Source organism: Bos indicus x Bos taurus, chromosome 1, assembly GCF_003369695.1.
Source record: "Bos indicus x Bos taurus breed Angus x Brahman F1 hybrid chromosome 1, Bos_hybrid_MaternalHap_v2.0, whole genome shotgun sequence".
NCBI lineage: Eukaryota > Metazoa > Chordata > Mammalia > Artiodactyla > Bovidae > Bos > Bos indicus x Bos taurus.
The window spans coordinates 1,510,997-1,537,963 of NC_040076.1; the positions used below are offsets into that span (position 1 = coordinate 1,510,997).

At 41.2% G+C, this 26,967-nt stretch overlaps 1 protein-coding gene across 10 annotated transcripts in view; it reads right to left on the reverse strand.

Moving 5' to 3' along the window:
* Positions 1-26,967, reverse strand: part of ITSN1 (intersectin 1) — a 246,746-nt gene that overhangs the window by 83,190 nt on the left and 136,589 nt on the right. For 6 of the 10 annotated variants that reach the window (XM_027556377.1, XM_027553336.1, XM_027554091.1 and 3 more), the window contains exons 17-20: positions 14,927-15,054; positions 10,517-10,746; positions 9,383-9,504; positions 7,699-7,713 (exon numbers count right to left, since the gene is read on the reverse strand). In XM_027556377.1, coding sequence (XP_027412178.1) covers positions 7,699-7,713; positions 9,383-9,504; positions 10,517-10,746; positions 14,927-15,054 — 495 coding nt within the window. The remainder of the gene's footprint in view (positions 1-7,698; positions 7,714-9,382; positions 9,505-10,516; positions 10,747-14,926; positions 15,055-26,967) is intronic. The other 4 variants (XM_027557093.1, XM_027555542.1, XM_027559431.1 and 1 more) reach the window with 1 other exon arrangement.

Below are 26,967 nucleotides of genomic sequence, written 5' to 3' on the forward strand. Positions count from 1 at the left end.
TCTGTCAGAGATCTTATCTTATTTTATCCCGTAAAATACTGTCTCAGGAAATAAGGCACTGAACACTTCATTGGACCTGAATATTGCTCTTTTGAAATCACAGAAATGAGTGCTAGGGTTTCAACAATGACTTTGGGAAAAAGTGGCAAAAAATCCAGTTTTCTAACCCATTCAAATATTCAGTAAAACAAAACAGAGGGAAGGGACATTTGTATACCTACGGCTAATTCATGTTGATGTTTGGCAGAAACCAAAGCAATATTGTAAAGCAATTATCCTTTAATTAAAAATAAATTATTAAAAAAACACAAAATAAATATGGAACCACATATTTATTTGTATTCTGTGTAGAGTAATATGGCATGATGTTTATTAGCTTATTTGAATTAAAAAAAAAAAAAAAAGACCCTGGGATAGGCATGGGGAAAGTAGAATTCAGGGCTTACTGAATTATTTCTACATGTTGGTTATAAAATAATCCATAGGAGAGATTCCTTGCTGCTCTACCTTAGGGAAGGCTTACTGTCATAGGTAAAAGCAACTTTTAAAGCTGAGAAGTCTCCAAAAGAGAGTTACCCAGAGATAAAGCACAACACTGCTTCCAAAAGTTCTATTTTTGGCTTTAGAGTTCCAGTACGAACACCCCCACATTGTCTTCTTTCTTCCTCTTCTGGGCAGCCCCACGTGTTTCATGAGATGAGGATTCAGAGTGACATTTTCCCCACTTGGATCTTATTTTCTGCTAAGCTAAAGTGGCTAGATGCCCTTCCTCGTTGGTTGATATTTACCAGTGACACTACGACGCATTGTAACTTGCTAGCTGCTTTGTGCTGGAAACATAGCTGTTTGTAGGCCAGGCTTTGCCAGGGCCTCCCCAACTTCTCAGCTTCAACAGACAAGCTCCTGCCCTTTCCGTGTGTCCCAGGACCGAGGGGAGGATGGTCAGCAGTGAGTGAGGAGCTGGAGGCAGACACACAAGCACTTTGCCTCAAGACCGCAAAGTCTCATGATCAAGGGTAGGGCTCTGCCATCAGACTGCCTCAGTTTTGGTGTTTCGGCTGGGGCCTTGTTGCTGAGGCCTTCTCTAGGTGCAGCCCGTGGAGGCTACTCTTTGTGGCAGCACACAGGCTTTTCACTGTGGTGCACAGGCTTAGTTGCCCTGTGGCATCCTCCTGGAACAGGGATCGAACCTGTGTCTCCTGCATTGGCAGGCAGACTCTTCACCACGGAGCCACCAGAGAAGCCCCCTGTTGTTGTGCAGTTGCTCAGTCATCTCTTGACTCTTGGCAACCCTACGGACTGCAGCGCGCCAGGCTTCTCTGTCCTTCACTATCTCCCAGAGTTTGCCCAGACTCATGTCCATCAAGTCAGTGATGCTATCCAACCAGCTCATCTTCTGCTGCCCTCTTCTCCTCCTGCAGCCCCTGCTTCAGTTTTAGTACCACTTCTACAATTTATTAGCTGGCTGACTTTGGGCAAGTTTAATTTCTTGGTGCCTCGGTTTCCTTATCTATAAAATGGAGGACAATAACAGTACCTGTTTTATAACAGTTGTTAAGAAGTATCCAGAACACTGCCTGGCATCTGAGATGTGCTTGATGACAGAGTCTCTTCTTTTTTAAAGATCTTTCTTGATATAAACTATTTTTAAAGTCTTTACTGAACTTCTTACAATATTGCTTCTGTTTTATATTTTGGTGTTTTGGCCACAAGGAATGCAGGATTGTTGCTCCCTGAGACCCTGTGCTCAGACCCACACCCCCTACACTGGAAGGCGAAGTTGTAAGCACTGGACCGCCAGGGCAGTCCGACAGACTTTCTAAAGCCATCTCTCCTGTTGTCCAGCTCTGACTCTACCGTAGTTCTCTTTTGTCCTGCAAAAGCCTGGGCTCTGTCTGACCCTGGTCACTTTAGGTAACCAGAGATTTGGGTTCTCTATGGGGAGGTCCCTGCTCTAGAAACCTGTCTGGTACCCCAGGCCTCTGGGCTGGCCTTCCTGGCTTCCTGTAGGGGCTGGAATGTGATCCCAGATCCCAGCCTATCTGAAACCCCTTACTGGTCTGTCCTAGTTAGACCTCCTTGAGTACCAGCTGCTTTACTTAATGATGTCCAATGACCCGCTGTCATTTCCTTGAGACACGGGTCTTACTTGGTTAACCAGATTTTTGGCTGACACCTGGAATTGGATCTGAAGCCCTGAGGGAATGTTCCACCCCATGGGCAGGTCGAGCTCACATCCTAGTTAATTACACCCAGCCCTGCCCCAAAGATGACAGAAAATGAGCACCACCATTGAGACGTGCCTGTGTGTACTCAGGAAGAGGAGAGGGTGCCATGCCAGCCCCTTATCCTTGCAGACAAGAGCTTCTGCTACCCTTCAAGGCAATAATGAAACCAGCTTGTCACTTGTCACCAAGGAAATCCATCACTTTTAACCTAGGAAACTGTTTGCTAATTGAACAAACAACAGTCTCAATGAATTTAATTTATTCTTATAGAAATCCACTAATTTGAATGACCAATTAAATTTTAAGGTTCAGAGGATAAAATAAAAACTCACATTTAACATTAAATTAAATTAACCACTTAGAAAAAGTCTAAAGGGTCTTGTATGAAAATGAGAAACATTTCCTCCTGGAGTTGAAAAGCTTTACTCAAAATGCCAACCAATTGTGAAAAAATGTTATCTATAATTAGGATAGAATAAGCACAATCAAACACATAGACTTCTTTGTATACGTCTATGGTTGGCTATAACGTGAACATATACGTGCATGGGGTAGATTCATCTATCTGTGGCTTACGTCGATCACTTACAAGTGAGGGGATTTTTGTGCTAATAACATTGGTCTTAATACAATTTCGCTTAGCCAGCCCACTGTAACACCTCAAAGCATCTGCAGTCGTTCTAGTGAAATGTCAAAGTAGGAAGCACAAACCCCAAATGTTGCTTAAAGGACTGGGAATATGTTAGGGACCTCGTTTATGGACTGTTAATAATTAGGCACTGCATACCAGAGAGCACTGAGGCGGCAGTATGATGAAGGCAGCATCATTAGGTTCAACGACCGAACCCCGACACCCAATAATATCAGATCTCCTTTCTCAGTGTCTATGGCACCATGACCGCCATCTCTGTTAGGTGACACTAAGATTTCCAACGCCTCTGACCTTGTCACAAAGAAGGGTAGCAGAGGTTCTCTCTCTCCTAACAAGCAGAACAAAGGCTGTGGACAGTAAACACGTGTAAACTGCGTACAGACTTAGACCTGCTGCTGCCGCTGCAAGGGATATGCTGGGGAGTATGGAGATAAGCACGTGCTTCACGCGTTTGCCAGTTTGGAAATAAAAGGGTTACCCCTAAACTCCTGGATGAGGATACTAAAGCTGTTTTCTAGAGACGCAGCCCTAGAGAATGGACTTGTGAACACAGTGGGGGAAGGAGAAGGTGGGCTGAATTGAGACAGTGGCGTGGAAACATATACATTATCTGATGCGTAAATCAGTTAGCCAGTGGGCATTCGCTGTCTGACGCAGGGAGCCCAACCAGATGCTCTGTGACAACCCAGGGGGAGGGAAGGGTGGGAGGTGGGAGGGAGGTTTAAGAGGGAGAAGACGTGTGTACACCTATGGCTGATTCATGTTGATGTATGGCAGGAACCAGCACAGTATTGTAAATAATTATTCTCCACTAAAATAAATAAAAAAATAAATAAAATTTTAAAACATTAAAACAACAACAACAACAACAACAAAAAACCACCTGTTTTCTAAAGTGCTAATCTAGAGGTCAGCCAAAAAAATTTTTTTTAAATATTTATTTGACTGTGTCTGGTCTGAGTTGTGGCATGCAGGATCTCCAGCTGAGGCACGTGAACTCTTAGCTGCAGCATGTGGAATCTAGTCATGGAACCAGGGGTTGAACCCAGGCCCCCTGCACCAAGAGCTTGGAGTCTTAGCCACTGGATCACCAGGGAAGTCCCCTTAACTTTCACAAGGACTCAGACCTGCAATTGTAGCACAAAGGCAGCTGTAGGCAATATGGAAATGAACATGCCTGAATGTGTGCCAGTAAAACTTGATTACAAAACAGGCATGGACTGGATTAGGCTCACTCTTGGAATCAGTGTATACTGGTCCCTCAAAACAGCAACGGCTCAGATGTTAAGGTTACAGAAATCTAAGAAAGGCAGGAAAGAAACAGTATTGACTACATTAAAAAAAAAAAAAATTCTCCATCAAAAGAAGAGAAAAAATGAGTTTAAATTGTTATAAGAGTAACATTAAATTAAAAGATAAATAATTTTTTGAATGAATGGGCTGGTTGATGGCTAAGAACCCCTAAAGAAGTCTCTTTTTTTTTTTGGATGGTTCTAAGAAAATGATATTTTTCAGAATGACTTGGGATTAGTTCTGACAGAAAAGAGATTAGGCAAGATCAGTGGTACCCAAAACTCCCTGACAGAACCACCAGAGAAGATTTTGAATTCTTATTGTTCAGTCACTCAGTCGTGTCCAACTCTCTACGACTCCATGGACTGCAGCACACCAGGCTTCCCTTTCCATCACCAACTCCTGGAGTTTGCTCAAACTCATGTCCGTCAAGTCAGTGATGCCATCCAACCATCTCATCCTCTGTTGTCCTCCTGCCTTCAGTCTTTCCCAGCATCAGGATCTTTTCCAATGAGTTGGCTCTTCATATCAGGTGGCCAACATATTGGAGCTTCAGCTTTAGCATCAGTCCTTCCAATGAGTATTCAGGTTTGATCTCTTTAGGACAGACTGGTTTGATCCCCTTACTGTTTAAGGGACTCTCAAGAGTCTTCTCCAGCACCACAATTTGAAAGCATCAATTCTTCAGTACTCAGCCTTCTTTTTGAATTCTAAATATGGATTAAAAGTTCCCAGAGTCTCTGGGAGAGAGTCCTGGATTGGTTTTTTGTGTGTGTGTGGCCCAGATGGTAAAGCATCTGTCTGCAATACAGGAGACCCGGGTTCGATCCCTGGGTTGGGAGGATCCCCTGGAAAAGGAAATGGCAACCCACTCCAGTATTCTTGCCTGGAGAATCCCATGGACTGTGGAGCCTGGTGGGCTACAGTCCGTGGGGTTGCAAAGAGTCAGACACAACTGAGCAACTTCACTTTCACTTTCACTTTAAGATCCCTGAGCAGGACTGATGCATTCAGCCTTGCACCATTTAAAGCCAGCTGAGTTAGATGATCAGCCTGTGTTCTTAAGATAAACAAAATGGCAGTGAGCAGCACTGTTCTAATCTCTCATGCTATTATTTCAATACATTGTGGATATCAAATTGGGCTTTTTCACCCTCCAGGTAATGGGACCTCCAGATCAGAAGACAGGCCATAGATTTTCAGAGTATCTAAGCCTGAGCTGTTAAGGTCAACTCAACTAAGATGCCTCCACTCAGAAGTCTTCCCAGCGCACATCCATTCACTCTGATTCCTTTTTTCTTTTATATTCCTAGCAGCAGTAGTGAGCATTCACTGGGAACTTCATCACACACTGGCTTTTTCATGTGCTTCTCCCTATTTTTCTAAAAAGATTTGAAACATCTGAATGGTAGATGTTACCTTATATTTCTTTGTATTATCAACAACAGTTAGAAGAGGACTATATATGAAATACCACCTAATTTTTGTTAATCATGAAAAAATACTTTTGGAGAAATCTGAGCTGATAATCAAGATTTTAAAAAGCAAAATATTTTTTAAAGCCTCTTGCAAGACTGCCTGCATTAAAACAGGATACAAGTTGCTAGACCTCTAAAATCTCAACATGTATAGTTAGCTATTTTTCAAAGTTTGAGAAATATGAGAACTTGATGATGACTATGCCTACAAAAATAAGTGAACTCCTGATTACTCAACCAAGAGAGATTGCTAAGGATGTTCTACTATGTATTTTTCACAACTGTGTTTCTTAACTACAAAGTTCATGAAATAAAAAAACTGTTACTCTTACAAGTCAATTTCCATTTTGAGTGTCCAATTGTTAGCCTCACAAAGATAACACAGCTGAATGCCACTTGGGGTGTCTTGTTGCGTTCTGTGATATAAAATGAAGGCACCACTCCAGTCCCTTCAACAAGAGGATACAGGATGCCTCACAACAAAGTCCCTTCATCACACATTTGGGATGTCGGAGATAAAGTAAACAGTAACCCGGGCCCGGGTAGACACTCTGTTATATTTGTCAAAGTCGGATTTACCTTTAGTGCTTTATTAAAAATGATAAATGTTGATAAAGTTGTAAATATGAATATGGTGGTGGTGGCTTAGTCGTTAAGTTGTGTCCAACTCATTGCAACCCCATGGACAATAGCCCATCAGGGATCCCAGTCCATGGGATTTCCCAGGCAAGAATACTGGATGGGTTGCCATTTCCTTCTCCAGGGATCTTCCTGACACAGGGATTGAACCGGAGTCTCTTGCATGCCAGTGGTATAGAAGTACACAAAATTAAACCCCGCCCCCCACTACTGCCAAGTAGTAACCACTATTAACAGTTTGATGCCTACACTGCGAAACTGTAAACTATATATACATATAAACGTTTACATACACACACACACCTGGTTTTTTATTTACCCAAATACAATTATACTCTATATATTGTTTCTGCTTTTTTACTGGAGAGTTTATTCGTATCAGGTTGGCCAAATTGTACAGAAAAACACAAACGAACTTCGGGACCAACCCAATACATGTAGATCTGTGTAATTTTCGAAAACATCTTTATTGTTTAGCTGTATTGTAATTTATTTAAACCATCTCCCTTCTGAGGGATACAGGGCTGTTCCTTTTTAGCTTTTACCAGCAGTGCTGCAGTGAATATCCCTGGACACATTTATCTGTGCATTTGCCAAAAACAGCCTATAGAAGGGAGAATAACAGAGTTCCTGGGTCAAGGGGAATGAGAAATTTAAGACTGAATAAGCGTTGCCAAATTGCCTTTCAGCTGCCTTAGCCAATTCATATGACAATGCTCACGATGTGTATTATACTCACTTTTCTATACTGTTGACAAAGCTGGATGTTATCAAACTCGTAAACTTGCTCAGCTGAGAGATGAAAAATGTTATCTCATCTTTAACATTTCCATTTTCCTGATCACCAAAGAAACATTTTTTTGTATATTTTAAAAATGTGCATGTATTTCCTTAAAGCTGTAGGTTTCTTTCATATTAACTTTTCAGTCTTTATGTATCATGGATGGCAACCCTTTATCTCTCATATATTTCGCAATCTACAGGATTTAATTTTGTAATATTGTCAAATCTTTCCATATTGGTCACTGATGGCCTCCAGTTTTAACCCAGAAAGTTTTTTTTTTAATAACTTTTAAAAAAGAATTTTATCTTTTAAGTTTAACCTACTTATTAACCTACTTATTTTCGCCCATGTTCTGAGAGACTTGACCTGATAATTTGCCAATACGGAGCCTTCAAGTTAGTCCTTACATGGAAGCTAAAGCAAGCAGAAATCTGGCACGCAAACTTTTACACTTTTCTTTTCTTCTTTTCCTATTTCAAGCACAGCCTACATCACAAACTCAAAACATCTTTTTACTGCCAAGACAACACCCAAAGATATGTGTACTTACACAGAATTAAAGTCATTTAAAAGAACAAAACATTTAATAAGATACAGACTTCCTGACAGTGAGAAGGCACTCACCCATTCCCCTTTAACCTCCACCAGGAAAGCACAGGTTTGAAAGCAAGGCAAAACATATGTTTAATGAGATGTTTCATTCTTACAGTATATCTACAGTTTATTCTTTCAGAGGGGCTGGGGCTTAACTAGTTAATTTAAGGAAAAAGGACTCAATATCACTGTAACAAGATTATGTTTCCTTCAAAAATAGCAATATTTACTCATTAAAATATAGATCATCTGTAACATTTCCTTATCATAACACTTGGTTAACACTTCCTTATCTCAAAAAGAGTATTACTTTTTCTGCACTTTGTGCTGCAACAAAATCCAGTTTCAAAAATGTTAGGCTTTTTTTTTTTTTTTCTTTTGAAAGCAGTGTAAAAAAAAATCAACCTTGTAATAAGGTCCTATCTGCTACAGCATTGTACCTTCATACTGTTTAGATTCCTGCTATTGATTGGTATTTAGATAAATTACAGTTCATCTGCTTTAAAAGGCAGCCTGAGGTCATCAGGACAGAGAAGATGGGGAAGAAGCTGAGAAAACACTGCCTGCCTCGGGTCACCATTCGTGTGGAGGGTGTTCTGTGAAGAATAACTGAGGCTGGTGCCTGGGCATCCAAAGCTCAGGTTCCATTACTGTGAAGGAAATGTTGATTTTGAAAGATTCTGGACCTTTAGATGTAACCTCCTTATTCCCAGACCAAAAGAACTAAAGAAAAAGCTATCAGAAAATAAGAGGAAAGGGCATCAGCTTCTCTGAGAAACAAACACATTGCTCCTTCTAAATATTTTGATCCATGAAATATCACATACTCTAAATACAGATATGATACATAAATGCAAAATGAATGTATGAGTAATTACTGTGGCTACACGACATCCTTTATACTTCAATGACATAGGGTCCCAGTATGGGAAGTGTGTTTGTCTCAATTATTAATTTTCACAGTTCTTTGAAAATTCTGAACCATTTCCATCTTTAAAAAAAAAAAAAAAAAGCCAACAGTAATGCAAAGTTTGACCACTTCTAAGACGTACATTAACTGGATTGAGGAACTACTGATTTCTTTTAGGAAAGAATTCAGGTCAACCACATTCCTTTATTCTTTCTCAAACTGGTTACTATTGCTTTAGTTACAATCACAAGATTATATTTAATTATTTTATATATATATATATATTTAATTCTTGTATTTAAAGAAAAAAGCTATGACAAGCAAAATCCTGAACTCTTTCATCTGTTCATTTACAGAGTAGGAAAGCAGATTAACTGTATTTAGTTCATTACTCTTCAGGCAATTCAAAGTTTACATGAGTAAAGGGAAAAAAATAGAAAAGTTATCACTGGCAACTGTGATCAGATACTTTGCATTTAAAACTATTTCTGAACGACTACTCATAGTATCTCAGTAAGAATCTAATCTCTGAAATTAGCAGAGCTTTACAGATTTGAAAATACAGAAGGCTATGTCAGGAACCCATTTTTCTTTAACAATTCTATTTTAAGGTGATGCATTTTTAAATGCTGTCTCTCATTCAAACAGAAAAGGAAGAAGACTGAGTCAGTACTTCAAAAACTCAAATGCTGGATTACTGGATTTCACACTCGCCCACAATTTTACAACTGTCAAATAAAGTACAAGAAGAGGACAGATGCTAACCATCAACAGAAACCAGACTTTCGCTGGAGGCTTTCTTACCATGACTATATCTCCCGGCTGGATTGTGATTTCATCGTGACTCCTGGACTCAAAGGGATAAAGTGCTCGGTAATACACCACTTTTATATTCTCCTGTGCAGAAATCGTAAGTGGGCCTTTTTCTGTTTATAAGGAAAGGAGGGGAAGGGGACAAAAATGAAATGCTACATGGGACAGAAATGTATGACACAAGCCAAATTACCGACATCTATCTCCTCTGCTGTCTGTCTTCACATCTGAACCACTTCCATCTACTCAAGGAATTTCTGGAAGACATTCAGTGAGGATGTGTCTGGTTCTGAAACCAAAGGAGAGCCAAATCTGATGTCAGCAGCTCCATCCCATCTGAGAGGTCATTAGTGGACGCGAATCAAAGGTTACTGCGGTGCTAACGCCCCCGCTCTCTGCCTCCTGGCTTAGACGCCAGCAGCGCACATCTGTAAGGCATCAAGACCTCTCTCCCCCAACGCAGGGTGTCTAGCAGGATGCAGTAGACTGAATGTGACGTAAATCTCAAATCAGTCAACTCATACGGGAGGGCTAAGAAGCACAACTTTAACTGCCCCTATTAAGTGATATAGAAATGTTGAGGCTGCAGGCCCCATGCGTGGTCATATAAAAGGTAAGTTAGGAGGCCACTTGTGTTCAAAGGGCAAAAAAACATTCAAAAGGTAAGACCACAACTGGACGCAGTGCAGACCAAGAACAGTGAATGCCGCCTGAGTACAGGCCAGGAGAAGAAATACCAATTCCTGCTGCTGAGACAGCTCTGAAATTCCCAGAGAAAAGAACACACTGGAGAAGCAGCAGGTTCCTCTTTGGCAAGAAGGGTAATGATCTCCATGTGGAATACAGCTGTATGAATGGCACTTGGCAATAAAACTTCATGCCACTGCTGTCTGCAAACAACTTCTGGATGCCAGCATAATGGGGCCAAGGGTCGCCATGGTGTGGGTCCCTAAAAGAGACCTCTAAACTGATGCTAGATAATGAACATCTGCACTGTCCAAAAAATGACTGACCTTCTCACGGCTATGAACGTAGCCAAGACAGAGCCTGATCAGATATGGCTACTTCCCCGAAGGACTTGGGAGGAGAGTGCTTATTTGCTAGCCTAATTCTGGTCTCTCATACCTGCAGTGGACCAGGGTGCCTGGACAGCGGGCTTAGCTGGTTCTTGATGCTGGTGGAAAAGCCGACTCAGCTTGTCTTGCATTTCCGGTTTGCCCTTCTCCTCACTGTCCTTCTTTTTGACGCTCTCCTCCCTTTTGAGCTTCTCCTCCTCGTGGGGTTTTCGTGGCCGCTGCTGCTCATCCTCCTGATGCACGCGCTCCAGCCACTGCTGGTCCCTTTCCTGAGCTCGTCTGTCAACAAAACGCCTGGTTACAGCATGGAAGCAGCTCCATGTTAACACTGCCGTGACGTCTCTTTCCATAAAGAGCTCTATCTAGTCAATGGGATGCTAAGCACCAAGGGATACTGTTTGTTCTTCAGGTGGACGATCTGAATCAACAAAACAGGGGCTCTCAGGGCTCCCCTTCTGGGTAAGACGAGATCACATGATTTAGAAAGACACAGAAAGAAAATTCCTGATGTCGTTTATAAAGGGATTAGAGAACTCAGGAAAATACTCCTCCATTTAAAAACTGGAGCCTATTATACAGAGTGAAGTAAGCCAGAAAGAAAAACACCAATACAGTATACTAACGCATATATATGGAATTTAGAAAGATGGTAACAATAACTCTGTGTATGAGACAGCAAAAGAGACACTGATGTATAGAACAGTCTTATGGACTCTGTGGGAGAGGGAGAGGGTGGGAAGATTTGGGAGAATGGCATTGAAGCATGTATAATATCATGTATGAAACGAGTCGCCAGTCCAGGTTGGACGCACGATACTGGATGCTTGGGGCTGGTGCACTGGGACGACCCAGAGGGATGGTATGGGGAGGGAGGAGGGAGGAGGGTTCAGGATGGGGAATACATGTATACCTGTGGCAGATTCATTTCGATATTTGGCAAAAGTAACACAATATTGTAAAGTTTAAAAATAAAATAAAATGTAAAAAATAATAATAAAATAAATAAAAGCATGGTTCGCAAAAAAAATTAAATTAAATTAAAAAAATAAACAAACAAACAAACAAAAAAAACTGGTATATAACTGCAAAGAAAAATAAAAGACATAAACACACAGGAATATAACTTCCATGGACAGAAAGTATACCCAACACTGCAAGTGAAAGATTGCTTAGAGAAGTCCATGAACAATTAGATCATGGAGGGCACATGCCCGTTTATGTAGCACATGAATAGCTCTCCAGAACTGAAACAGAAACCAAGAGGTTATTCTGAACACTGGAGGTAGTAACCATCCTTTACTAAGCAACAGTTTCTATCTTTTACTGAATTTGACTACTTTGTTCATCAAAGTAGCCGACACAAAGAGATAAAGTGCAATTAAATCTAGGCCTTGAAAAGTATGATGACCTCAGTATGAAATCCATAGGAAAAGACTAGGAATGATAAATTTTTCTTACCAAGAATTATTTTTCTTGCATTCCACAACATTTTACAAAATCAGAAAATTCCTTAAACAATCACAATTTATTTATTTTTGTCTGTACTGAGTGGCTTGTGGGATCTCAGTTCCCAAACCAGGGACTGAACGCAGGCCACTGCAGTAAAAGCACTGAATCCTAACCACTAGACAACCAGGGGACTCCCTAATGATCACACTTCACTTTTGGGGGGGCGGGGCCCCACACTGCATGGCATGTCAGATCATAGTTCCCTGACCAGGCATTGAAGGTGCAGCTCCTGCACTGGAAGTGTGGAATCTTAACCACAGGACCACCAGGGAAGTCCCGATGACCACACTTTGAATGAAACTAATGTGCAATAATAAATTATACCATGTTATTAATAATTAGTCTTCCACATTTAAAAAAAATATTTATTTTTATTTATTTGGCTGTACCAGGTCTTCCCTGGTGGCTCAGATGGTTAAGAATATGCCTGCAATGCAGGAGACCTGGTTTCGATCCCTGGGTCGGAAAGATCCCATGGAGAAGAGAATGGCTACTCACTACACTATTCTTGGGCTTCCCTGGTGGCTCAGAGGGCAAAGAATCCACCTGCAGTGCAGGACATCTGGGTTTGATCCCTGGGTCGGGAAGATCCCCTAGGGAAGGGAATGGGAACCCATTCCAGTATTCTTGCCTGGAGAATCCCATGGACAGATGAGTTTGGAAGGCTCCAGTCCATGGGGTCACAAAGAGTTGGACATGACTGAGCGACTAACACTTTCACTTTCACTTCCCCAGGTCTTAGTTTCAGGATGCAGGATCTGGTTCCCTGACTGGGTAACAAACCTGGGCCCCCTGGATTGGGAGCCTGGAGTCTTAGCCACTGGACCACCAGGGAAGTCTCCACATCTGTTAACTACTTTAACTCTCCCACCTGGTGCTCCGTCACTCAGTCTGTCCAGCTCTTGGGGACCCTGTGGACTATGGCCTGTCAAGCTTCCCTGTCCATGGGGTTTTTCAGGCAAGAATACTGGAGTGGGTGGCCATGTCCTCCTCCAGGAGTTCTCTCTGACCTAGGGATTGAACCCGGGTCTCCTGACTTGGAAGGTGGGTTCTTTACCACTGAGCCACCTGGGAAGCCCACCAGGTAGGCAGGTCCTAATCATCCACATTTTACAAAAGAGGAAAATGAGGCAGAGGGAGTGAAGGACTTGGCCAAGGTCACATAGCCATACAGGCCTCAGGATTGACCCAGGCCACTCGGTTCTGTTCACAACCTGAATCCGCTAGCCTTGTGACACAGCCAAGGCACAAAGGTCATTTTGTGGAATCAGGAAACAGCCAAGGGAACATAACATAAACAAAGAGAACTTTCATTCTCCATTTAAAAATATTATATTTATTTCTACTCGAATAATCATGAAGATTCAGTGCAGTAGAATTCTTGTTAGTTTAAATCTTAAGCATTTCAGTTACAATTTTCAAAACATCTTTTAAGAATGCTATACAAAACATTTTTTTGGAGGGGTAAGAATGTTAATTGTTATTCATAACACAACAAAAAAAACACAATAAAATTTGCTTCACATATTTCACTAACAAAGGGAACCATGTGGACACAGTGAGGGAGAGAAAGGGTGGGAGGAATTGAGAGAGTATCACGGAAACATACATATTACCATATGTAAAACAGATATTACCATATGTAAAACAGGGAGAATTTGCTATATGACACAGGGAGATCACCCCAGTGCTCTGTGACAACCTAGAGGGGTGGCTGGGGTGGGAGATGCAGGGGTCGCTCAGGAGGGAGGGGACATGTGTATACCTGTGGCTGATTCATGTTGATATATGGTAGAAACCAACACAATATTGTAAAGCAAATACCTTCCAATAAAAAATTAAAAATAAAATAAAGTATATAATCATGTAATTTCTGAAGTTAAATTCTGGGTACTATTTATCATATAATTGTACACAGAAAATTTAAACTTTCCATATGATGACACTGTATCTTTATTTCTACTCTGTAGGGATATAAAATTTTGGTGGAACATATAAATAATCAACTTTATAGATAAAAGAATGGAGCTAATCAACACATCCAAGGGGATAGGTCTAGGGGCATAATCCTAGACCTAGCCCCAAGAAAACCATAAAGTAGTCCTCTAAATTGGTTTGAGACCCTACCTACTTACCCACTGGCATGTAAAAACAAAACCAAAAACACCAGGTGCAAAAATTACTATTTCACTAGTAATTTACCAGATGCAAAATATTACTAGCAGATAGAAACAGACACAAATATTCAAACAGAAACTAACAAAAATATGTCTGGATCTTAAGCAGCAGCAACAGCAAATTTTCTCCTTTTGACCTCAAATTTCATTTGCTGTTGAAAAAAGGAAGATGGTGGTGTACACTATTCACCCCTCTGGAGAAACCCTGTGCGGCCAGTGAGATCAGGGACTTTGATTTCAAACCCAAGACTCTGATGGTTATTGTTATTAAAAGGCTGTGAACTGGAAACATATGTTGGTCATTGGCATGCAAACAGGCATATCAATTGGCCCAAATCCTTGTGTAATTCCATTTATCTACATAATCACAACCTGAGAGATCTCTGAGCACCAACCGAAAACTTCAGAGGTTACTTATATACGCAAAGATTTACATGCACATGTGCTTTTGCTTGTTTTGTGTTTAGTTGTTAAGTTGTGTCTGATGCTTTTACAACCCCATGGACTACAGCCCACCAGGCTCCACTGTCCATGGGATTTCCCAGGCAAGAATACTGGACTGGGTTGCCACTTCCTTCTCCAGGGGATCTTCCCGATCCAGGGATCAAACCTGTATTTCCTGCACTGGCAGGTGGATTCTTTACCACTGAGTCACACACATTAAAAACTGAGGGCTCTTTCTGGTTCAGTAAGAACTTGGGGAAGTTCAGCGAAGAGTAGTGAGTACCTAAAGTTCCTTCCAGATGGGTTCACAATCCACTGAAAAGACTCACCTTTGGGCTTCTTCTTTTTGTTTTTCTAATTCCAGGATCTTTCGTTCTTGTTCCTTCTGTTTCAGTCGTTCAGCCTCTATGGACTTCTGTTTCTGGAGCTGCTGCTTATTATGTATTTCTCTAAGTTCCTATAAATAATTAAGAAACAGTTCATGTAGCAACATGTGTTGGGAGACATTTCTACTGTTTATCAGCATGCAACATTTCATAATGGGGAAGCCTGAACACGTAGGAGATAATGCTTCAGGTTTCAAAGACATTAACCCGGAAAACTACAGTCACCCTACACTGACATGTCTGATCTCCAGAAGCTGTTTGAGGTCTTATTTTAGGAGCCATGATACCCTGCACCACGTCCATGAGGTGTTTTAGAAGGAGCTTACGAGGGATGAACATTAGAGAAACTATACTGCTCAAGACACAGCAACAATAATAGAACACAACCAACTTTAAGAATGGTGATGACTATGAACGGAACCTTAAGATTCTTTTGATAATAATCAACACCAACCTTCATCGGCTCTGAAGATACACACATTTCTTCACACATTCCCTCCATCAAACCATGAAAACCTCGGCTCCTCCTTGTGACACGCTGCTTTAAAACAAAGGGACATCCTTCTCCCCAACAACCTTGAGTCTTCCCCTGGGGTCTATTTTGCTTCAAATCAGACATCTTCCAGAGCATCTTTTACTAAAACCGTGAAGTTGTCAGCTGCCCCAAACTAAACCAGTAGTCAGATGGAAGGTAAAAACCTATAATTTGACCATTCCTCTAGATCTGATTTCCTCATGTGACACTAACACAGGAATAACAGTAATTTCCTCAGAAGGCTAGTGAAAATAAAGTGTATGTTATAATATAGAAAGTATTCAAGTCAGAAGCTGAAATAATCAAAAATATGAAGAACAAAGAAATGCCTGTTGGTGAGGGAAAATCCTCTGATTCTATAGGAATCAAATGGTCACTAACAGATTCAGTCACCAAATCTCTTCTTGTGTCAATAAAAAAATCAGACATGCCCAAGTGTCCAGCAGAACCATGAGTAAAGTTCTAGTTGACCTCCTGGTCTGTCCAATGAGGCTGGGGGCAGGGGGGGGGGGGGGGGGGCGGTGGCCCCAGGCTCTATTTGGTGCGATTTAAGAATGAAGACCTGCACTGTCTTCTCTTGCTTTGCTCATAGGTAAGTCCATGTGAGGAGGTTTCTTCTGGCCTTATTTCTACCTTTAGAGTTAATTCACAGCTCAGGCATCAAAGGCAGAACTCTCTGGAGAAGATCAATGTTAAAATGCATTTATTCCTAGAGAAAAGCCCTAGAGTGAGGGTAACCTTTTCCCACTAGCTAAACTGTTCTTAAGATAAAGTTAAACTGTATGTATAAGCATTCAGTATACCATAAGTGACAAGGAGAAGTCCTAAAAGGGATCCATGGGATGTGGGAAAAAAGTGTAACTGGCGATCAGGAGGTTAGGGGGAGCATGTACTAGGGGAGGAGGGAGGGATGAAGAGGAGGAGGCTCTCCAGAGAAGGAGAAGGACAGAAAGTAGGAAGGGGCTTCAGTGGAGAACCCGGCGGATGAGTCAGGAAATAGCCAGGCAGGATGAGCAGGAAGATGCAACTTTGTAAGGTCAATATTCCTTAGGGCAACAGCCATGGGCATGTGACTTCCAAATTATGATGGGTATCTGGGACAGGGGGCTTCCCTAGTGGCTCAGTGGTGAAGAATCCACCTGCAATGCAGGAGACACAAGTTTGGTCCCAGAAAGATCACGTAGAGAAGGAAATGGCAACCCACCCCAGTATTCTTGCCTGGGAAATCCCATGGACAGAAGAGCCTGGCAAACTACAGCCCATGGGGTTGCAAAAGAGAGACACGACTTAGCGACTAAAGAACAACAACAGCAACTTGGGTCTCAAGTTCAGCTATGGAGGGGCCATGGAAGGCCAAGAGTGGAGACTAGAAAGTGATGATTAAGTCTTGCTTTGTGTACAGTTCTAAGAGAAGAAAATCAGCACCAGGAAAAAAGAATTCCATTTTTAATCTTCTTTCTCATGGCTGTACTATGGGATATAAAACTGATCTTGAATCAAACATAAATAGTAATCTCTAAACATATGAATGAAAAATCTGGTTAATATTCGGGATTTGATATTTCAGAGACAAGTGGAAAACAAGGATCAATTCCTGTTAAGAGTTGTTTGCACTCTTGGTTCAAGTTAATATCTCTACGAGAAAAGGAAAAACTGCAGTGGAGTAGTATTAATTGAAACTCTTTATGTCCTAAGAGAGGAATCCAAAAGTCAGCACACAGAAGCAGAAGATATTAAGAAGAGGTGGCATGAATATACAGAACTATGCAAAAAAGGTCTTAATGACCCAGATAACCATGATGGTGTGCAATCACTCACCTAGAACCAGACATCTTAGAATGTGAAGTCAAGTGGGCCTTAAGAAGCATCACTATGAACAAAGCTAGTGGAGGTGACAGAATTCCAGGTGAGCTATTTCAAATCCTAAAAGATGATGCTGTGAAAGTGCTTCACTTGATAAGCCAGCAAATTTGGAAAACTCAGCAATAGCCACAGGACTGGAAAAGGTCCATTTTTAATTCCAATCCCAAAGAAAGGCAATGCCAAAGAATGTTCAAACTACTGCACAATCGCACTCATCTCACATGCTAGCAAAATAAAGCTGAAAATTCGCCAAGTTAGGCTTCAACTGTACGTGAACAGAGAACTTTGAGATGTTCAGGCTGGAGTTAGAAACGGCAGAGGAACCAGAGATTAAATTGCCAACAACTGCTGGATCACAGAAAATGCAAGAGACTTGCAGAAATACATCTACTTCTGCTTTACTGACTATGCCAAAGCCTTTGACTGTGTGGATCACAACAAACTGTGTAAAATTCTTCAAGAGATAGGAATACCAGAGCACCTTACCTGCCTCCTAAGAAATCTGTATGCAGGTCAAGAAGCAATAGTTAGAACCAGACATGGAACCACGGACTGGTTCCATATTGGGAAAGGAGTATGACGAAGCTGTATATCGTCACCCTGCTTATTCAACTTATATGCAGAGTACATCATGCGAAATGCTGGGCTGGATGAAGCACAGCTGGAATCAGTTGCCAGGCGAAATATCAACAACCTCAGATATGCAGATGACACCACCCTTATGGCAGAAAGCAAAGAGGAACTAAAGAGCCTCTTGATGAAAGTGAAAGAGGAGAGTGAAAAAGCTGGCTTAAAACCCAACATTCAAGGACTGGGGGTTTACCTTAGGGCTTCCCTGGAGTGCAAAATTAAAGTCTGGAAAGATGGGTCCCCAAAGGCTCAACTGCAGCCCACATGGAAGGGCCCCTCCACTGTAATACTTTCTACCCCCACAGCAGTCAAGGTACCAGGGCATGACAAGTCAAGCCATGGAAGAAACCAGAAGAGGACACTCAATATACCTGTGAGCCCCTGGGAGAGTTCAGATACCTATTCAGGACTACAGATGAGTGCCATTCTAATGAACACCCCCAAAATTAAGTTTCTGGGGATAAGATTTCTCAGGCTAGGTCTAATGAGCCAACACAGCTTGGCAGGGGTTATACTCCAAATCAGACAGGAGATAGATCTCCTGAACCCTAAACAAGGAGGGACTTGAGCCATCTTGAATGAGAAATGTTGTTTCTGGGTAAATACCTCCAGCCAAGTTGAATAAAGTCTTACAGTCCTCAAGAAAAACATTCAGATCCTATGGGATCTCAAAGAACAAGCTGGAGAGTTCTCGGGGTGGCTACAATCTCTTTTTAGGGGATCCTTCTCCCAGCGAGGGGGGATTTGGAGTTGACCAGTGTCCCTACTAATCCCTGTCATCACCATATTGATGTTGCTTGTGATTGCTCCATGTATTATCAATTGTCTAACCCGTTTCATCTCTGCCCAGGTCAACTAGCTACACAACATGCAGTGCCAGTTCAACAAAGATATATAAAACTACACCCGACCACGGAAAATATCAATCACGCTTAGATGGACACCGCTAAAAGGACTCTGAGGCTTGAGACTAATAGGGGGAGGCCCAATGCCCCTTGCTGTCCCAGCTCAGCAGGGAGTAGCCAGAGAGATCTCAATGCCCCTATTGCCAAAGAACTGGGCCTCCCATCTCTTGACGGGGCAATGTTAGGTAGTTAGAATTGGCAAAACGAGTCCAAAATGGCGTGGCTAAAAGACAAAGAAAGAGAAAAGCCCACAGAAGTGGAACAAAAGAAGATCCACAGACCATAGTGAGAACTTCAGGTGAAACAAACACGCCCCCTTCTTGGCCAGCCTAATTTGCATAGGGCAAACTCAAGGGGTTGGGGGCAGGAGACAAATGTATAAAAGGAGGAAGCCAAGATGGATTGAGGCCTTTCCTTTGAGGTTGGTGTGCCATCACACCTTGAGGGTATACTATCCTGTTTGCCGAATAAAACTCTGGCAAAACCATGTTGCTAAAAAAAAAAACAACTCAACATTCAAAAAACAAAGATCATGGCATCTAGTCCCATCACTTCATGGCAAATAGATGGGGAAACAATGGAAACTGTAACAAACTTTATTTTCTTGGGTTCCAAAATCACTGCACATGGTGACTGCAGCCATGAAATTAAAAGATGCTTGTTCCTTGGAAGAAAAGCTATGACCAACCTAGACAGCATATTAAAAAGCAGAGACATTACTTTGCCAACTAAGGTCCATGCAGTCAAAGCTCTGCTTTTTCCAGTAGTCATGTACAAATGTGGGAGTTGAACCATAAAGAAAGCTGAGTGCCAAAGAATTGATGCTTTTGAACTGTGGTGTTGGAGAAGACTTTTGAGAGTCCCTTGGACTGCAAGGAGATCCAACCAGTCAATCCTAAAGGAAATCAGTCCTGAATATTCATTGGAAGGACTGATGCTGAAGCTGAAGCTCCAATACTTTGGGCCACCTGATGTGAAGAACTGACTCATTGGGAAAGACCCTGATGCTGGGAAAGATTGAGGGCGGGAGAAGGGGATAACAGAGGATGAGATGGTTGGTTGGCATCACTGACTCAATGGACATGAGTTTGAGCAAGCTCCGGGAGTTGGTGATGGACAGGGAGGCCTGGTGTGCTGCAGTCCATGGGGTCGCAAAGAGTCAGAGACACAACTGAGTGAGTGAACTGAACTGACCTGACCTGAACACAAAGAGGGATGGCCTGACATCTCACTGGCCCAGTGGCTGAGACCCTTTAAAAGGAAGGGTAAAAGATGATGAAAAATAGAAATTTATCCTATTTTCAAAGTTCATTTTCAATCACACAAAATTCTCAAAAAGGTTCAGAAAAAATAATTTATGGTGTGCACGCTCAGCAGCTAGGTCATCTCGAATTCTTTGCAACCCCATGAACTGTAGCCTGCCAGGCTCCTCTGTCCATGGGATTTTCCAGGCAAGAGTACTGGAGTGGGTTGCCATTTACTTCTCCAGGAATCAAACCTGTGTCTCCTGCATTGCCAGGCAGATTCTTTACCGCTGAGCCACCAGGGAAGCCTGGGAACGAAGATAACAGGATTTTATTCTCAGGTCCCTGATGTGGGCCAGCAGCTGAAGCAGAGTTGATGATCTTCAGGGTTCTTTTTTGTTTGTTTTGTAGTTTTAAGATCTATTAAATTCTTAGATACTGTTCATCACCATAAAAATTTATTCTAAATTTATCTCAATGTCTCTTTTATTTATGATTTTATTTTTACGGCATAAGCTAAAAAAAATGCATAACTAGTAAGCAAAATCGGAGAAGGCAATGGCACCCCACTCCAGTACTCTTGCCTGGAAAATCCCATGGACGGAGGAGCCTGGTGGGCTGCAGTCCATGGGGTCGCTAAGAGTCGGACACGACTGAGTGACTTCACTTTCACTTTTCACTTTCATGCATTGGAGAAGGAAATGGCAGCCCACTCCAGTGTTCTTGCCTGGAGAATCTCAGGGACGGGGGAGCCTGTTGGGCTGCCGTCTGTGGGGTCGCACAGAGTCGGACACGACTGAAGTGACTTAGCAGTTAGCAGTAAGCAAAATAATTCTGAGCTGAAATTAAACACAAAAGAGTAAAAAATGACAGAGGAGGAATAACATTTTAGTTTGATGTTTAGGGACCTGCTGCTGCTGCTGCTGCTGCTAAGTCGCTTCAGTCGTGTCCGACTCTGTGCGACCCCACAGACGGCAGCCCACCAGGCTCCCCCGTCCCTGGGATTCTCCAGGCAAGAATACTGGAGTGGGTTGCCATTTCCTTCTCCAATGCATGAAAGTGAAAAGTGAAAGTGAAGTCGCTCAGTCGTGTCCAACTCTCAGCGACCCCATGGACTGCAGCCCACCAGGCTCCTCCATCCATGGGATTTTCCAAGCAAGAGTACTGGATTTGGGTGCCATTGCCTGTATATTAAAATAGAAAAGTTCTTATTTCATTCAGGAAAAGTGTATTTTAGGCATAGTGGTATTCAGAATATTTAATAACATGTAAACACTACATAAGCAATAGCCAATTAGGATGGACTCCAGCCATGATGTACCAATGCACAGGGTAGACCATAGGCACAAATGAAGATTTTTCATTTTACTAAAGAATTATACGGCCCATTTCTATACTGGGCTCTAGTAATAGGAGATCTATTAATTTATGGATCAACAATTACCAAATACAAAGTCTTGACAGATGGGAACAAAGCTAGGAACATATTATGAGGCACTATAAAATGAAAAGCAATCAGAAATAAATTTAAAGGAGAAAAACCACTCTAACGAGACAATTTTAAAACAATTTTTAAATGTATCAAATACTTGAAGGAAGATATTTAAAAAAATTTTAAAGCACATTTATTTTGAGTATAAGAGAATTAGAGGATAAGCTGAACCTATCTTTGGAACTGTCTAAATAAGCTGCAACTTCAAGCACCTCCAATGCAATGGAGTTTGCAGGAGCCATAAAATAACAGATGTCAAATTAGGTAACAGAAGGCTCTGACATCTTATGATCCAGATTTGAAGATTGAGAAGTTTTTCTGTCATTTCCTTCACCCGAGTCAAATACTGCTGAGATACACAATCAAATATAAGAAAATCAAGATGCTATGAATAGGAAGCTGTTCTAGATCTTCCTCTTTTTCTTGGACTTAAGAGTTTAAGAAGGCATGAACCAAAATAAGCAGAAAATGTATGATTCCTAAGCTGATTACATTCTTAAAAGTTGAACTTCTTCTGAGAAGGCAACCTATAGAATGAAGAAATATGAACTAAAAACTAACAACGACCCACCTTTCCAGGCATGACAAGGAGCAATGGGTCCCTTCACATGGGAGCAGAGAGCTGCCCTGATCATTCATTCTTTCTCAATACTGTTTCAGAAACTCAAGTGTAAGTACTCTTACTTTACAAGTTGCCTTTTAATTTTTTCTGGGAAAACATTTTCCAGGTGGCAGATCTCATGTCATTACATTCTTGCTTTACTTAGGAAATGAGAAAACTACTGGGAAAAGCAGCTAAGAAAAACATCCTCACACAAATCATAGCAGCTATTGGGCGATTAGCCTGGCGTAAGTGACCTTGTAAATTCTACCAAATCTTGTCAGAGTTATTTCTCTATTATAACTAAGATAAATAGAACAAATCAGAAATTACTATGAATCAACACTCATACCTCACTTGTAGCTCTTCCTCAAATTAACCTACTTTCTACCAGTTTTTTCTATAATCACATATTTATTTATTAGCTGGATATTCATCTAGCAATATCATTGTATGTGTACAACTCAGTGGATCTTTCTTCTGTGTTCTACTCAAAGGTGTATGTTTAACACTAGATATGGTGAACAATAGCCTAATATTAACTCCTAATAAAGTATGGAGACTTTATTAATAAATAAGAAATGATTAGCCATTCAATAAGTTCCAACTATGAACAAATATATGGGAAAAAGAAAACTTCAATAAAATGTGTAGTATATATAAATTAAGATTTTTCTTTTCACCAGTAATATCTCCAGAATCCGAAGACAGAGAGGAGTTTCTTATCCGGTGTCTATAAATGAGCTTTAGATTGGTGAACATTATAAGACTGCACGCAAACTGGGGTATATGGGCATCTTTCTTGCTGAGAAGGCACACAGCTGCTTTTATTAGATTCTCAAAGAGGTGTTGGATCAAGCACAGATATAAACCACAATAAGCAAATGACTGGCAAATAACGATTGTCTTGTGTTAGTTAAGATAAATGAAAATCAGGTTGCCTCTTTCTTCTTTCAACTAAGGGGGAAAAGTCACTTATTTCCCCTAAGGAATGAAGATATTTGCACCAAAAAACATCTTTGGATATCCTGTGGCAGACAGCCAAAGTATTTCAAAAGCAATATGCTTCACAAATTGAATACTCAAGAAGATCCAATTTTTTGCCCAGAGAAACATGGCTCAATTTCAAGTTCACTAAAGACAGTTGTCCTATTGATATGCAAGTGGCACAGAATCACTGAATTAAAAAACTGTGACTGTTTCTCCTTCATTTAGTCTTAGACTCTCAAAAATAAATGTATTACGTGACCTGACATTACATGAAATATAGAGAAGTATCTACCTTCACAATATGAATGGCATTTCTTTTCATAAACATGACTTTGCACAAAAGTTTGTGAATAGAGGGGGGAAAATGAAGTAGCAATATGGAGTCTATGAAAGACCAGCTATTTATGGAAATACATTGCTATTTGGTCATCTAACTCTTGAAGTATTAGCCTGCTTCTGGTTTGTTTGTTTGTTTGTTTGTTTTTCTCAGACTATCTCTTGGAACAGAAAGACAAAAGCAACTGGTTAATTAGTAGAAATTCATGGGCTTCCCTGGTGGCTGAGATGGTAAAGAATCTGCCTGCAATGCAGAAGACCTGGGTTCGATCTCTGGGTTGGGAAGATACCCTGGAGGAGAGCATGGCAACCCACTCTAGCATCCTTGCAAGGAGAATTCCACGAACAGAGGAGCCTGGCGGGCTACTTGCATGGAGTCTTGAAGAATGGGATACAACCAAGGGACTAACACTTTCACTGTCATGAACTGAATACCACAAATCAACATAAACTGTGGAAGACACATTTCTTAACAACAATCTTGGTACTGTCAACAATGTATTGACCACAGAGGTAGTCACACATCTTTTGTTATCCGAACATCACTCACCACAAATGTTTCAAATATCCACTTACATCAGGCATTAGTCTCTGCAAAAATCACCCGATCATTTATGTGTTAATATTAAATGGACCACATAGGAAATTGATCTGGGTACCAGCATCAGAAACTGCAGGTGTTTGTTTTGTCTAGACCTAATACTTACAGAAAGCTAGAAGTGCTTTTTATTTTTCTCTCCACACTCCACCCAAGAAACTCAGCCTGAGTCTTTCCTGGCTTCCACAGAAAACTTCAGTGCATGCCAAAAAACTCAAAGCCTCCAGACCTTCCCTGTCCTTGGGAATCAGCTTGATAAGGGAGAGTACAATTGGCAGGTCCTTTTCTAGGCCTCACCTACAGCAAAGGGAAGGTGCTACAAAGAGCAAACAGATGACTCCACACTGGAAAAAAAGCCTTGTAAACTGTCCTGCTTCTATACAAACATTGGGGGTGATTTACAGATTGCTCAGGTAGGCGTGTTTCTGCATAAATAAACGCCACTTTATTTCTCACCTAAGGACACTGCGTAGCAGACAAACTCAGAATTTTTAAAAGGATTCAGGGTCTTAAAATATGGTAACTTATCCCAATTAAGTGGTTGTAAAACAAATGGAAAATCAGTAAAGAAAGCCAACCAACAAACCTCATGAAGACTGAGGAACTCCTACCAGTGTGGAAAAATCAGAAATATCACTATTTCAAAACAGAAGTTTTACTCCAATCAAGATGAACTGATATTCCATTTCCTGCAAAATTATAAAATGTATTCATTCTTGATGCATGAAAAGCAGGAGGAATATAAAAAAATATTGATTGGAAATATATAGAGAGAGAGATAAATAGACTAGTTATTTGAATTCTGAGAACATGCTTAAAGATTATTTCTAAGTCTGTGGTCAATATTCAACCAAACAGAAAGTCCAGCTCCCCATGGCGCAAGTTGGCAGTCAGTGTATCACAGTGCCATGGGAGAGTCGAAGAGGAATGAATGGGTGTGTGTGTGTGTACATGTGTGTGTGTTTGTAAAGGGATGAGAGGACAGATAAACAAAAAAGGAGAGAAGAGCTATTAATAGAAAACCCTGTCTTTTCTGCAGTAGATATATAGCTAACAAAGAATCCTCTCTCACGTCTCCCAAGAGTCTTTGCTAGGTATCCTTACGCTCCCAGAAAGAGAAAACTGACTCTATTTTGTCCTGAAAATCTGAGTTTTCCCCAAATGTCTCAGCTTTATCTATAAAGCAATACGCCTTTATTTTAAAATGCATGTCAGTCTGAAGGATCTAATTGTCAGGAGTTTGGCTAAAGAAGAGAATAAGAAAACATTTTTTAAGTTGTCTTTTTACCCTCCCTGGTCAGGAAGCAACAGTTAGAACTGGACATGGAACAACAGACTGGTTCCAAATAGGAAAAGGAGTACGTCAAGGCTATATATTGTCACCCTGCTTATTTAATTTCTATGCAGAGTACATCATGAGAAATGCTGGGCTGGAAGAAGCACAAGCTGGAATCAAGATTGCCGGGAGAAATATCAATAACCTCAGATATGCAGATAACACCACCCTTATGGCAGAAAGTGAAGAGGAACTAAAAAGCCTCTTGATGAAAGTGAAAGAGGAGACTGACAAAGTTGGCTTAAAGCTCAACATTCAGAAAACAAAGATCATGGCATCTGGTCCCATCACTTCATGGGAAATAGATGGGGAAACAGTGGAAACAGTGTCAGACTTTATTTTTTGGGGCTCCAAAATCACTGCAGATGGTGACTGCAGCCATGAAATTAAAAGACACTTACTCCTTGGAAGGAAAGTTATGACCAAACTAGATAGTATATTCAAAAGCAGAGATATTACTTTGCCAACAAAGGTCCATCTAGTCAAGGCTATGGTTTTTCCAGTGGTTATGATGGATGTGAGAGTTGGACTGTGAAGAAAGCTGAGCGCCAAAGAATTGATGCTTTTGAACTGTGATGTTGGAGAAGACTCCTGCGAGTCCCTTTGAATGCAAGGAGATCCAACCGGTCCATCCTAAAGGAGGCCAGTCCTGGGTGTTCATTGGAAGGACTGATGCTGAAGCTGAAACTCCAATACTTTGGCCACCTCATGCAAAGAGTTGACTCATTGGAAAAGACCCTGATGCTGGGAGGGACTGGGGCAGGAGAAGAAGGGGACAACAGAGGATGAGATGGCTGGATGGCATCACCGACTTGATGCACATGAGTTTGACTGAACTCCGGGAGTTGGTGATGGACAGGGAGGGCTGGCATGCTGTGGTTCATGGGGTCGCAAAGAGTCGGACACGACTGAGCAACTGAACTGAACTGAACTGAACTCCTTTTGTTAAGTACTTTTTTAAAATCTCAAAAGAAAACCCCCCACTACTACTAAAAACCTCAACCAACCAAGCAACAAGCCTACTGGTATGGCACAGAAGCTAACACACAATGTTTGTTAATTATTTCGAGTCTTGGGAGTGTTTAATTACTTTTCTACATTGAAGGAATCTGCCTGAAGTCTCCATAATCACAAGTACATTCAATGAGAGTTACAGCATATTATTACTTCTATGCAAAAAAAGTCTTTTCAAAAGGATCATACAGGTAAAAATAAAATTTGATCTTGAACAAGCCACAAAACAGCCAAACGTTACTCTACTAATATGAGAAAACAACATGGTTATTTGAATTCACACTGATTTCTCTTGCTGTCTCTGGATCTCCCCTTTCTGGATCTTCTCCTTTCTGTCCTTGTTTCCCTGCACATGCATTTTTTTCCTGACATCTCATTCTGTTCTGCAGTTCCTTCTCCAGCTCTTTTCTTTTCTTCCCTGGTTGCTAAACATTTTGCCT